The sequence below is a fragment of the Phoca vitulina genome, unplaced genomic scaffold (genome assembly GCF_004348235.1).
Source record: "Phoca vitulina isolate PV1807 unplaced genomic scaffold, GSC_HSeal_1.0 scaffold19, whole genome shotgun sequence".
NCBI lineage: Eukaryota > Metazoa > Chordata > Mammalia > Carnivora > Phocidae > Phoca > Phoca vitulina.
Window position 1 is genome coordinate 28,667,809 of NW_022589722.1, and position 13,878 is coordinate 28,681,686.

Below are 13,878 nucleotides of genomic sequence, written 5' to 3' on the forward strand. Positions count from 1 at the left end.
CAGTCGAGACCAATTCCCCACCACAGGCTCCTGCTTGCTGGTCCACCTGGGAGCCACGAGGGACCTTCCACACACTGTCCCCATGGCCTGCAGCCACAGCGTGTCCCACATGGGTCACAGCCGTGCATGTTAGCTTCCCTGCCCTAGCTGGACTGCAAGCCTCTGGCCACAGGCACCACGCACTGTTTTTCATCAGCAGGAGCATCATAATAGAGCATGTTTACAATTTGCAAGGCAGTGTGCTAACAGCTCAGCATGTGCCACCTCATTTAATCCTGTGACAATCCTTGGCAGTGGGTACTATTAGTGTTCCCATTTTACAGAAAAGGAAACTGAGGTTTAAAGAGGCAAAGTCACCCATGATCATGCAGCCAGAAAAGGCAGAGCCCACCTTCCAGAGAGGGTAAATTTAAGACTTAATGGGTCGTCAGGTAGTATGTGTGCTTCCAACCAGCCCCACGGGTCCCAGGGAAGGCCACAGGCAGAGTTCAAGACTGAGAAGTAATGTATGGGCCCTGCTCCTAATTCCACTGTGTGCCACCAAGGCTCACGTCAGGAACCCCAAACCTGTAAACTATTAAGACCGCTTGCCAAAGACAACCTTGATTTCACCCTCAGAAGGCTCATGCCCTTTAACCTGTGACCCTGAAGGCTGCTCCTTCTACATCCTGGAGAGGCGGGTTCAAGGGTGAGCCAGCTCTGCTGTGCTGACCGGACAGAAGGAAAAGCCCTTGCTGTTATCCCTCCCTCCCGGCAAGTCGATGGAGTCAGAGTCCAATGTTTTATCCAAAGCTGATAAAGTACACTGAGAGGCTCCAGGATATTCTCAACCAGCTTTCAGAAAGACAAGGATGGAAGATGACCCTTCTGGGATTCCTTAATGACAGTCCTGCAGACGGCAGCGAGATTGTCTGAATGAGTTTCTGTTATCTGTTTTGAGTCCCTCAGCCCCCTGCCCTCTCTGATGAGGTCACCTCTCAGCAGAGAGAGGCAAAGATCTGGCCCTGCCCCCAAATAAATGACCTTGTATGGGTCTCTCTCCCCAACTTTCTGTTTCTTCTGCTGTAGGGCAGAGGTAGAACTGATTTCATAAGGACTAAACACACTGGGCTGGGGTGGGTTTCTTCCCAGCCGGGTGTGCTCTTAGCCTGGCTCAGACATCACTTGACCAGACCTGGCCATTTCTACATCCTGTCCACTGGGAGACAAAATGAAGAGGGGGGACTGGATTAGATGATCTCCAAGGGCCCTTTGCAATTCCAGGATTTCTAACTGAAGAGTCTGGCAATGCTACCAACTGGCCGGCTACCCCTGAAGCCCTCATAACTCAATTTTTGAGAGCCTGGCACCACCCTCTTGCCACACACCAATGTGTAATGAACAGCTAATTCTGTGCCATGTGAGGAACGAGGGATATAATGGTGAACAAACTGTCAGTCCCTACCTTCCTGGGACTTACGGTCAGATAAATAACCCAATTACAGATGGCCACAAGTTCTGGAAGGAACACTCTGGGTGGTCGGGACTGCCTGAAGGAAATGATGTTTGTGGTAAGAGCAGAAGGGAACTCTGAGGGGCAAGGCTGCTTTCTGAAGGCTTGAGGCAGGATATCAAGGCCCACAGAGCATGAGCTATATGAGATCCCATCCCCTTGGGAAGTCTTCCCCCTCAGCTCATCTCTCCCTTGTTACTCTTGTACGGACATCTACTGTTGCATGCCTAAATGTGCTAACAGTGGCTTCGAGGGCAAGTACTGAGCCTTCATTCTTCTCCATCCTCCATGCCAGGCACCCAGAGGGCACCCCGTAATATCTTCTCAACGCCCGAATGGTGCTGGGGTGGGAATCCCCACTCCAGGTGCATAGGAAGGGACCGGGAAACTGCTAAGTGCTCAACTAGAGCTCAGCATGGGCAATGAAGTAACTCATGAGCCTTTATTTACCAAGTTCTTAATCCAGTGAGTCATTCCAGCTCTCCTCACAAAAGCTAAAAAGCATCGACTCTTACAGCGTAACTCCACGATGACAAATGAGCAGCTTGCTAACGCTTCTGCCAATCTGGAAAGAGCCGCGTAAGCCCAATCCAGCAGGAGAGCCCCACTGCTGCTTCATTTATGCTGACAAGGCTTTCAGTCAAATCCGGGGTCCGAGTTAGTTTATCCCCGAGTCCACCTGTGTCCCAGGCAGGCCGGAAGCGCCTCCGGCCTGGGCCTTGCAGTGTCACCACTGCCCCCCCCCACGTTCCTTGCGAGGCCCTGACAGAGGCCATGGCCTGCACACACCGCAGGGCGTCCCCCAGGTGCCAGCACAGGACCTCCTACCTCAGCCTAGCCCAACCCCTACTCTGAACTTTCCTTTCCAAACGGGGCCACTATGGATTTTAGGGTTGTGAAATGTGCTGTGCGCTTGAAAGCACAGGGGAATAAGGAGTATCTGTGCCTTGCTTTCAGACTGTGCTCTGGCAGTCCTCATTTCTACAGAATTCCACTTCACTTAGTTCTCCCCTTTGCCTTCCAGCTCACCCACCCTCTGGACTCCCAACTTGCCCTGCACTGGAACAGAGGGTCTTAGGAGCTCCTCACCTTGGTGCTCCCCCGAACCACCACCTGGACTAGCCCTAACCTCACTGGGCCCGCCATCCTCAAAACGGGGTAATGCTCTCTCCCTGGCAGGACTCTGCGAGGGTTACAGACCCAATCGCTGGCTGGCCTGCTGCTGTTCACTGATCTGTGCTCTGGCTGACTCTGCCCCAGCACCAGTCCTGTCACTGCCCCCGGGCCTCACTCCAGGCCCAGCTCCGGTGCTCAGCTCTCACCCCCCATGCAGACCGGCCCTGCCTTCCGATCCTGGCACTGTACTCATCAAGTAGGAGGGTGAAGAAAAGGAGGCTCCTCACGCTGCAAAGGCTCCCTGTGCTACATGGTAGCTTTAAAGCACAAATCCCTCGGGGCACCTGGGTGGCTCGGTCAGTTAAGCATCTGCCTTCAGCTCAGGTCACGATCCCAGGGTCCTGGGATCGAGCCCCGCATCGGGCTCCCTGCTCGGCGGGGAGTCTGCTTCTCCCTCTCCCACTCCCCCTGCTTGTGTTCCCTCTCTCGCTGTCTGTCAAATAAATAAATAAAATCTTTAAAAATAAAAATAAAATAAAGCACAAATCCCAAACTTCAACAACTTGAAAGATCAACCGCATCATTGATCTTTAAGCATTCAAATAAAACAGGAAGACATAGAAACCCAGAAATCCCAGTTCGCAGATGTAACTCCAAAGGCAGAACACATAAAGTGGAGAGGAAGGAGGTGTTGAAACAAAGTTATCTCAGAATTGAACTCCTCCTTAAAGGTGGTCAGCTGGGTTCGATACTGCTGAGATGTCAACAAAGGCCCAGCGACACCTGTGGACTTGTCCGTGAGCACAGCACACACCCTCCCTGCAAGCCGTCACCCCTAAGACTCCACCCTGGAGCTCACGGTCTCTGGGGCACTCACACACACTTGTCCTTCAGCCAAGTGCCCAGGAAACACCCAGAGGACATTGCTGCCAAGTGACCAGGTCACACCCTCTTTGATTCCCCCTAACGCTCCAGGTAGGCGCTGGACATGTGGCACCTCCCTGCCATAAGAGTGGCTCTGACCTCCCCGGGTGTCTAAGTAAGGGCTTGCTGAAGACTGGCAGCTTTTGGTAGAAACTCCAACAGTGAAAGGAGAATTAGAGAATTGTCTGAAATCAGGCAAACCTCTGGGATACAAAGCCAAATTACCTGGTGGGGAAATTGCCAGATTGGAAAAGTGGGAATAGCACTTCCTCTAGGTAATGCCCCCTTCCTTCCGTGACCATCCCCTCCCCAAATTGCTGCTTTCACAGTATCCCATCTCTCCCTGAGTCCCCTGCATCCGAATCCCTGGTTCTACCTTCACTGATTCCTGTTACCAGCCCCCCTTCCAAAACACACACACGCGCGCGCGCGCACGCGCAGGACCACGAGCTCCCTTACCCCATCTCCATACCTGGGTCCCTCCGTGCCAGCCCCAAGCATTTGTATACAAATGTCTCTATGGAGCTAAGCGAGCGCAGTCTAATTAAGCACTCAAGAGGCCACCAGCTCTAAAATTGTATAATTTGTTTACTGAGTAGAAAGGTTAAACGTTTTATCTAACATCGCTTACACAAGTTACTTTGACATCAGTAAAATCAAATGAGAAAATAATTTATCTTCAGAGGAAAAGCTTGACAGCAAAACAATTCTCTCAAGGAACGGCTCTTTTTATGGCACTTAGACAGGGGAGGAACAAGCTGGCACCAAGATGAAAGGCCACCTGACTCCTCCACCTCTGCCTGTTCCCATGCAAGCAACATTCGCATGTGGGGCTCAGAAACAGACTAAATGAGGAGGCCACACGCCGCTCAGGCTCAGGAATCGTGGGACCCTGGCCCTGTGCGGGTTATTGATTCTTGCAACCATCCTGGGGAGGAGGAACCTGCAAGGCCACATCACTGCCTAGGAAACCGGGCAGGCTATATCTCACTTCTCTGAGCCCTCGGGGTCATACACTAGCAAACGGCGGTACCCGGGTCTGACCCCAGACAGGGCGTGACTTCATGTTTTAGCAGAAGCTTTAAGTATGTGGCACTCAGAGCAAATGAACATTTCTCTTCTCTGAGGAGCTCCTGGGAGGCTGAGACCTGAGGCAAGAGAGCAGTTCTAGAGGGAGGTGCCTGGGCCCGAATCCCAGCTCCACCACCTACTATTTATGTGAAGCTGGGGACCAGAAAACCACCCGAGCCTCAGTTTCCCAACCTGTAAAATGGAGATCACAATCTCAGAAGGCAGTCGTGAGGCTCAAGAGCACCCATATAAGCCAGAGCAGGGTTCCGGTACAGAGCAATAGGTGCTAGCCATTATCACTGTGTTAAAACTACACAGACCATAAGCATAGGGCTTAGCGCATGCAGCCTGATGACTTATCAGAGCATGCGCCCATGCACGGGATAGAGGGGTGGGGGGGACAAAAGTCCCAGCTCGCCTAGAGCCACCTCTGACACAGCTCTGGCGTGCCCCCTCAGGAGGGAGAGCCTCTTCCACATCCTCACAGCGCTGCATCTGGACCATTTAAAAGTCACTTCTGGGGACGCCTGGTTGGCTCAGTTGGTTAAGCATCTGCTTGCAGCTCGGGTCACGATCACAGAGTTCTGGGATCAAGTCCCGCCCGCGTCAGGCTCCTTGCTCAGCGGGGAGCCTGCTTCTCCCTCTGCCTGCCGCTCCCCCTGCTTGTGTGCACGCTCTCTGACAAATAAATAAAATCTTAAAAAAAAAAAATAAAAGTCACTTCTGTCTGTTTTATTCATGCTGTACCCCAAGGCCTCAAACAGGGCCTGGCACATAGTAGTGCTCTACAAATGTCTCTTGAAAGAATGATTTCTGCTCACTATTGTGGTTATTTGCATACATATTCTCATTCCAAATATTTCATTGTAAGCTTATGAGCAAAGCATGTCTTGTTACCTAGCATTAAACCTCTTCCTTTCTCCGACTTACTTGTGCATTCAAATCCACAGTCATTCAGCGTGTCAGCACCGCCATACTGAGTCCCGGGGACGCAGGTGAGAATCACGTCCTTGCCTCAGGTTGTTCAGAGCCCAGAGGGAGAAGCGAACGGTGAGACTACACACTGGGTGGGCAGGCGGGAAGGCTGCCTAAGGCTGCCGGAATGGGTCAGGGAAGGCTGCTGGAGGAGGAGCTGGGAAAGCAGTGGAGATCAGGTTGGAGGAAAGACAACCAGGAAGGGAGGCAGCTTCTTTGTGGACAGGCACCTAGAGAAGGAGCCCAGGGCAGCACTCCTCAGGAAGCACCAGATGGCCCAGGAGCTGCCAACACATGCTTATGCCTTTGTTATGCTATAGAGTATGGTTTTACTTTGGAGGTGATGCAGAAAACTGGAGCTTCCCACCCAGGGCAAGGAATCATATAGGTTTGCTTTTCTGGGTGAGCTGGCCTGGCTTCAGGGTAGAGAACAGACTGAACACGGCACAGGGGAGGCCGGTGCCCTAATGCCCGGTTGTGACACAACAGATATTAGCTTGCCTGAAAGAATGAATTAATGGTTCCTTTAAGAAACTTCAGGGAAATCAAGGCATGCCACCAGCCTGCTGGGAGCTCTGCCTGAGCACAGCAGGATTACAATGAAGCTGATACACCCACAGACAGGCCATCATACGGGGAACTCGGTCCAGGTCTGAGAAAGTGGGGGGAGGTGGGGCCAAGGCAATTTATTTCCGTGCACCTTGTGCTTCCACTCACCCTTGCTGCCCTGTAACTGCCCAACACGGCAAATGTTGGCTCTGGGGTCTCAAGACTAGGTACTCACCTGGGGACCCCAGGACTCAGCCACGGGTCTGGACCATGGCAGGTGCCAAACCAGGCTTCATGGAACCCACACACACAGGGCAGTGGCATCTTCTAAATACGTTACCTACAAAACTGTTCTAGAGGGATGGGAAAAGTGCATGCCATTCCATGTGGACGGCTTTCCAGACAAAACCGCGCTCTGTGTGGAGATGTTCTCATGTGTTACTCTGTCTCCACAGTCGGACAAGAAGCTGCAGGGAGAGCCTTCTCTGAAGGCGATGGTAAATACCGAGAGTCACATGCTAATCCTTTAGGGCTAACATTCTTAGAACATTTTCAGCAAGATATTTATGTTCTCTTCATCCCGCAGATACTCCTCTCCTCAAAGGCTCTTTGTGCCCACAGAGTGCAGTACAGGTCAGCCCCAGCCGGGCTTCTCCAGGGAGATCTGAGCTCTACCCGCACATAAGGCTGACAGCTGAGCAGAACCCCCGCCTCGGGGATGAGGCAGACTCAGGACCCAGTTCCTGAAATTAGCAGTTTGCCCTCCCAGCCTGGCCACCAAGGAGGCCTCGGAGACTCGCGCTGCAGCAGGCCTGCTGGCGACAAACCCACCATTGTGTGCCCAGAGCCCGCTGAAGGCAGAGGCCAGGCTCTCCTAGGAAGCCCTGGTGACACCTGAAAAGCCCCACAACCTGCAGCCTAGGCTCTCTCTGTACCCCAGGCCCCAGGGCCTATGAGAAGACCCAGACTCAGGGCCTAGAAGCCGAGGATACGGTAGGAGGGCCCTCAGGCTCCTGGAGTGAGCCAGAAGACTTGCCAGAAGTAACTGACCTGCCCTACCCCACGCTGGGAAGCCTCTGAGGAGGACACGCCAGGCTCCAACTTGAAGAAGTCACCCACTTGGGGAGCAGCCTCCCCTCGGTCCCAATCTACCCAATCCCACATGACTTTTGGCCTCCAAAACAGCCCTGGGCTCCAAAGAATTCAAGGTCTTCAGCCCTCTGCAAGGCCGTGCTCATTCTGGCTTCCAGACTTTGCTCCAACTCAGAATGCCATCCCATCTCAAAGTCCAGCCCCATCTACCTCACACGCCTTCTCTGGTGATGTCAGCAGCAGGTCCTTCTCCTCTGAACGCCATGACACTCGGAGGGAGACTGTGGCTTGGCCCCACTGACCACTCCCCCTTCATGGGGGCCATCGTCTTCTCTCCTCCAGGAGCCTTCACTGCTGGAATCAGAGCTCACTTCTCTTTTCTAAATGGCTTACTCTAAGTGTTGGGTAATACAGAAAGTGTCCCCTCCAAATACCTCCAAATACTTCCATTTGATATTAGTCCCTGTGGGTAATCTCTCCTCCCAGGACTTGCTCACCCATTCATCTAGCAAACACATGAGTGCATTCATCTAGCAAACACATCCTGCTCATCTTCCAATGCACTTGCCTGCCCCACCCCCAGCGGGAGCCCCACTTCCTGCCGTGCCCCCCCAGCAAATCTTACAGCACTCTACACAATGATCTGTCTGGTGTCAGTCTCCTCCCATGAGAGCTTACCTCCAAATGTCACAGCCAAAGGCTCCTGGAGGACAGGGTCATGTCCCTTCCGTGCAGGCATACAGCCAGCATGCAGAAGATGACCCACTCCAGGAAGTACCTTTCAGTGGAAAGGAGTAAAACTAAGCCCAAGGACTTTTCCACCTCAAGACCACAAGGCTTTCTGCAGATCTGTACAGGTCTGTGGGTCACATCAGTAAGAAGACACCTCCCATGGGAAAGAGGGACCCTGCTGACAGCATGGAGAGATGTGCGGCTGGCAGCGTGTACCCAAGTCACTCACAGCCGAATGGGGTGGGTTCCCCCTGAGGAATCGCTCCTCTGTTCAATGAGCAGCCATCAGGGAGGAGGAAGATGACAGCACTGCTGATTTCTACAAGCTGAAGAGTAATTTCAGAGGGAGCATCACAAGATGAGTGGGGCCTGACTAGAAAATAAACCATTGGCCTTAGCATTCCTCGGGCAAAAGGAGATGTTCTTGTCCACTGACATTATCGCAGCTAAGGATTTAACAGGGAGCCCGAGAGCTTAAATCAGCGACAGGACTTGTTAAAGCCACTTGATTTAATACATGCTGGCAACTTCTACTTTTTTTTTTTTTTAAGAAGCAGCTGAAGACTTCTGTAATAGCACTATACTTAGCTACCTAATTTCTGCAGAGCAGTTTCTGCCCTCAACTGGGTAATTCAAATGATGCTGCCGAATGCACGCTGCAGGCAGATGATGTGCTGTGCGCGTGCTGGTGACCTCCAGCTCCCACGTCAGAGGGACAGAGCTATCCTGATGCCCTACACCACTTCACCCATGTTCATTCCTGAAATCTTCACAATACCACGATATAGGTACCATTTTTACCCCCACTTTACAGATTGGGAAATTGAGGCAAAGAAAAATTAGTAACTTGCCCAAAGTGCCCCCCCCCCCAGGCAGGGAGTCAAGCCCAGGCCACCTGGCTCCAAAGGACGCAGCTGAACCCGTCCGGTTGCCTCTCCTGGCCTATCGCTCACAAGGCCCGCTGTGTGTGCAGCCGCCGCACCGCCATCTAGCTCACGGCGGGCACCGATGAGTCCCAGGTGGTAATGTCACTGCAGCTACAAACAGGAAGTTCCCCCACAACTTTAAAGGATTTCAGCTAGTTTTGGTTCAGTGGTGAAACTAGCAAGGACCTGTTTTTCCAAAGGCCAGCCTCCCGGGAGCCCCAGGAAGGAGCGGCACACCATGGCTGGCTCCCCGAGTGCTTCCGCAGTGCTGGCGAGACCACAGCCTCCTGTGGGCAAGCGACACGTGTCTGCCCGTCAACTGGACCTGCACACGGAGGCTGAGCGGTAGTCCTGAGTTTCAGCACTGTCCCAGAGGCACCTCCAAGCTGTATCTTGTACCTGCCGGCTCTAACACAGCTCCGGGTATTTCACCCTCACCCCCGCCAACACCCCCCAACACCCTGGCGCCGTGAGAATGTGCCTGCCAACGCCAGGGAGCCCCTGCTGCGGCGGCTGGAAGCCAGCCCTGACCCTATCGTCGCCCTGTCCCTTTTGTTGCCTTCTGTGGGATGTTTCCCGGGGCAGATGCATCTCTCTGGCTACTGAAGTTTGAGCTCCGGCCTGGATACCCACCAGGAAGGCCGCTACCAGCCGAGCGGTAAGGACTCGGGTTGTCACACGTCCCACTGGAGCCTCAAAGGACCTAGCACATAGTAGCTGCTCATGAAACACATCCTTTTAATAAAATGAAGTATTCAGCTAAAAGTCGATAATGACCTTCTGCCCAACTTTAAGAAAAGTGTTAACAGAATTTTTTTTTTTTTAAGATTTTTATTTATTTGAGGGCGCCTGGGTGGCTCAGTCGTTAAGCGTCTGCCTTCAGCTCAGGTCATGATCCCGGAGTCCCGGGATCGAGTCCCACATCGGGCTCCCTGCTCAGCGGGAAGCCTGCTTCTCCCTCTCCCACTCCCCCTGCTTGTGTTCCTGCTCTCGCTGTGTCTCTCTCTGTCAAATAAATAAAATCTTTAAAAAAAAAAAAAAAAAGATTTTTATTTATTTGAGGGGCGCCTGGGTGGCTCAGTTGGTTAAGCGACTGCCTTTGGCTCAGGTCATGATCCCAGGGTCCTGGGATCGAGCCCCGCATCTGGCTCCCTCCTCGGCAGGAAGCCTGCTTCTCCCTCTCCGACTCCCCCTGATGGTGTTCTGTCAATTAAATAAATAAATGAAATCTTTTTTTTTTTTTTTTAAGATTTTATTTATTTATTTGAGAGAGAGGATGAGAGGAGAGAGAGAGCACATGAGAGGGGGGAGGGTCAGAGGGAGAAGCAGACTCCCTGCTGAGCAGGGAGCCCGATGCGGGACTTGATCCCGGGACTCCAGGATCATGACCTGAGCTGAAGGCAGTCGCTTAACCAACTGAGCCACCCAGGCGCCCTAATAAATGAAATCTTTAAAAAAAAAAAGATTTTTATTTATTTGAGAGAACAAAAGAGGGGGAGAGAGAATCTCTCCCACACTGAGCACAGAGCCCGACACAGGGCTCCATCTCAGGACCCCGAGATCATGACCTGAGCCAAGAGTCAAACGCCTAACCAAACTGAGCCACCCAGGCCCCCAAAAAGTGTTAACAGAATTTTGAGTTCCTTGCCCATCTTTTTTAAAACTGGGCACCTGTGATCACTGTCTCTATTAGACAATAGTATCACATGGTATTTGCTCTCAGACAAAATTATACACCTAATCAATCAAAGTCTATAAAACTAATGCGTGCTAGTCCCCAGCAAACCCTGAGAATCCTCCCCATCTCGTGCACCGCTCGAGCGTCTGGGGTCAGGAAAGCACCCATGCGGGTGCTGATGTGTATATTCTCATTTCATCCTGCAGCTTCCCTCGAAGGCCAGTATCACCCCCCTCTAGAGATGAAGACCTGAGGCTCAGATCAGTCAAGCAACTTGCCCAAAGTCACACAGCTAGCAAGGGAACAGCTGGGATCAGGACCCAGATCTTTCCAACTGCAAAGCTAGTGCTCCTTCCACTAAGCCCCCAGAGGTTTTTGCCACAAGAACAAAAATGGACTTTCCTTTAAGCAGCAGGCAGGAAAAAGTGGGCTCAGGAAGAGTGACTTCCAGAAAAAACAACCCACCCCCCAATATCTAATCAGGAAAGGAGTTCCTCGAGGGCCAAGACTCCCAGGAAGATGCTCCGACAGGCTTGAGGGCAGTTGTTCAGCCCTCTGGCCACCTGCCCGCACTGTCCAGCATGATGTCACATCACCACTGTCCACTTTTCCGCACACAAGTCAGAAGTAACACTGCCTCCCCGGCCAAGCCCAGTAATAAGTGTATGCAGCACCAAGTCACGTCATGGCTAAGCATGAGAAGGAAGATCTGAGATCAGACAGACTGATAAGACCCTGACAAGTACCTCTAGCCTCTTTATCACTCTTTTCTAGCCAGGTAAGCTCACCACCCGCACTGACAGCTTAGCCACACCTGCCGCCATCTGGATCGGACCACAGAGACCTGGCCTGTTTGGGGTCTACTCATCTTCTCCCCCAGTTCCGGCCAAGAGAAGCCAGGCCCGTCAGGCGCCATCAGCCTGGTCTCTGCATTCATGAGCATGCAAGCATGGGCAGTACCTCCCAGAAGCTATCGCTGGACACTTCTACTCCAACGGCATCATCGTAAGCGACAGACATCTCTTCGGGCAGTGAGAGAGCAGCAGCGAATGCTTAACGCAGAGGTCAACTTCAGATGCTCAAAATCCACAGACAAACCTATAAAAGAAAAGCACATTGTTGCAGTTTTTAAATTCCTAGGGTAATAAGCAAGCCATCCCCATCCTACAACTTCCATTCCCATCACTGCCTTAGTACAGCGCAGTCTCAAACGTCCCCTTGAGGTGAGAGAAAAGTCAATAACAACATATATATATGCATATGTTACATGCGTGTGAATGTGTGTTTCACATTAACAAGTGAACCTTCTCAACATCTTACTGAAGAGCTCAAAGAGCTTTCTGGAGAACAGTGCATGTTCTTAGACCAACAGACTGATAACCTTACTAAACAATCTTCCTCGTCCCGTGGAGAGAAGACAGAGCACATGTGAGGAGAACACGTGAGCATGGGCAGAATCCCTGCATCTCTGGGCTTGCCGGGCCCCAGCCTGTCCTACCCACCTGGCAGGACCAGGCCCTATGGTAAGACACGAGAGGAAGTGATCCACTCTGGACACCTGCCTCCACCCCCAGCTACCCCCATGTTTCACTTGTGTTGGGCATTGTCTTCCCCCCCACCCATGACTGATTCACCTCAGCCACCGAAGCCCCAAATTCAGACCAGTTTATTCAGATACTGTGTGAGGGTCAGCTAGAGAGAGTAAAGACAAATAAGCAAAAGGGATCATTTCTGGGTCATGAGGCAATGTTCTAAATCCAGGCAAGGGTAAAGGGATGATTAATCTCTTTGTAGAGGGAGGAAGCTGAAGGACCCCCTGTGACATTGATGATCACAAATCATTGTGATGCAACGACCCATCCACAGCCACACGAGACTCCCTGACTTCTTGGTGAAAAGTCCACCTTCCTTTCCATCACCCTGTGTTCAGATCACACAGCCGGAGATCTGGAACTTCCCTAATTACCATGGTCAGGAGTCCAAAGCCTCAGCTTTGCCCAGGTAGGGTGGGGTGAGCAGAGTGATCCACACTGTTACACCTACAAGGTACAAGACTTTGTTCTAGGTACTTTTCCATATGGGATCACATTTAATTCTCACAATTCCCTACGAGACAGTCTAGAAGCATGGTAAGGAACAGGAACACAGGCTCCAATCCCAGACCTACTACTCACTAGCTGGGCAACAGTGGGCAAGTTACTTAACCTCTCTGTGCCTCAACGGCCTTATCTATAAAAGAGCGATGAATCTGAAATACACATCACAGAATTATAGTGAGGGTCAAATGAGGCCAGACATGCAGGGGTGGACATGGTAAATTATAATGTAATTGTCATTAGATAGTAATTATCATCACTATCATTCCTTTTATCTCTCTAGTTGAGAAAACTGATGCTCGGGGAGGTTAAGTAACTTGCCCATGGTCATCCAAGTAATGAATGGCAGAGACAACATTTGACAAGTTTGTTAAGGTAATGTTCTCTCCATCGTACCAAGAGGTTTTCTAAAAACTATCTGAAGTTTAAATAAATCTGGTGTCTTATAACCTAAGATCTAGCTGCTATTTAAAGGGTTTAATCTGATGGATGTGACAGCTTCTAAAGTTGAACACAGCACCATATGGCCAATAAATTCAAAGAGCGGATGACAGTACTTCAAAGCCAAGTGCCCCAACGGCACGCACACTATAACCAGGCAATTGTCCGGGCACCATGTGCACACTCTTCCTGCCAGCATGCTGTCTGGACCTCCGCTCCATCATCACAGGGAGGCATGTCATTGTAACTCCAGGATATCACAAAGGCCGACAGGCCGCTCTGGCTGGGCCCTCGTGCCACGTTTCACAGCACCCCTTCTCTAAGCAATCCTATGCTCTTGGCCAGGGCCCTCCTGGGAGCACGCCAGCCCACATTTGCAGTGACAAAAAGTCTTCTACCCAGAGCAGCTGTCTCTGCTCCAGGCTCCTTGGGAAATACCTGGGCTTTGGGCTCAGGTGAGTCTCAAAGTGGCCCAATCGAGCCACTGGCTGGGCTGCCTCGCCAGCTCTGGGAATAGCTGCAGGGAGCAGGTGCAGGGAGGAGCGGGTGCCTGCTCTGGACGGAGAAGCAGCTCGACACCTGAAAAGTTTAGGCAGAGGGATTCATTTTCTGCCGGGATTCAGCCATGGTTTAGACACAAATAGACGGTCCATTCTGCATAAGATTTATTAAGAGCCTACTGAGTGCCAGGAGCCAAGAAGAGGTTGCCCCTGGGCTCAGCACAAAAAGACAAACTCAACTCCTAGGAGAAAGAACCGGAATCGCCAAGTAACAAAACCAAGTGAC

The 13,878-nt window shown here is 51.7% G+C and overlaps 1 protein-coding gene across 7 annotated transcripts in view; it reads right to left on the reverse strand.

Annotated features, from left to right (window-relative positions):
• Nucleotides 1–13,878, reverse strand: part of PACSIN2 (protein kinase C and casein kinase substrate in neurons 2) — a 131,807-nt gene that overhangs the window by 27,968 nt on the left and 89,961 nt on the right. For all 7 annotated transcript variants that reach the window (XM_032416160.1, XM_032416164.1, XM_032416162.1 and 4 more), the window contains exon 2: nucleotides 11,516–11,653. In XM_032416160.1, the coding sequence (XP_032272051.1) occupies nucleotides 11,516–11,575 (60 nt within the window). In that variant the 5' untranslated portion in view covers nucleotides 11,576–11,653. The remainder of the gene's footprint in view (nucleotides 1–11,515; nucleotides 11,654–13,878) is intronic.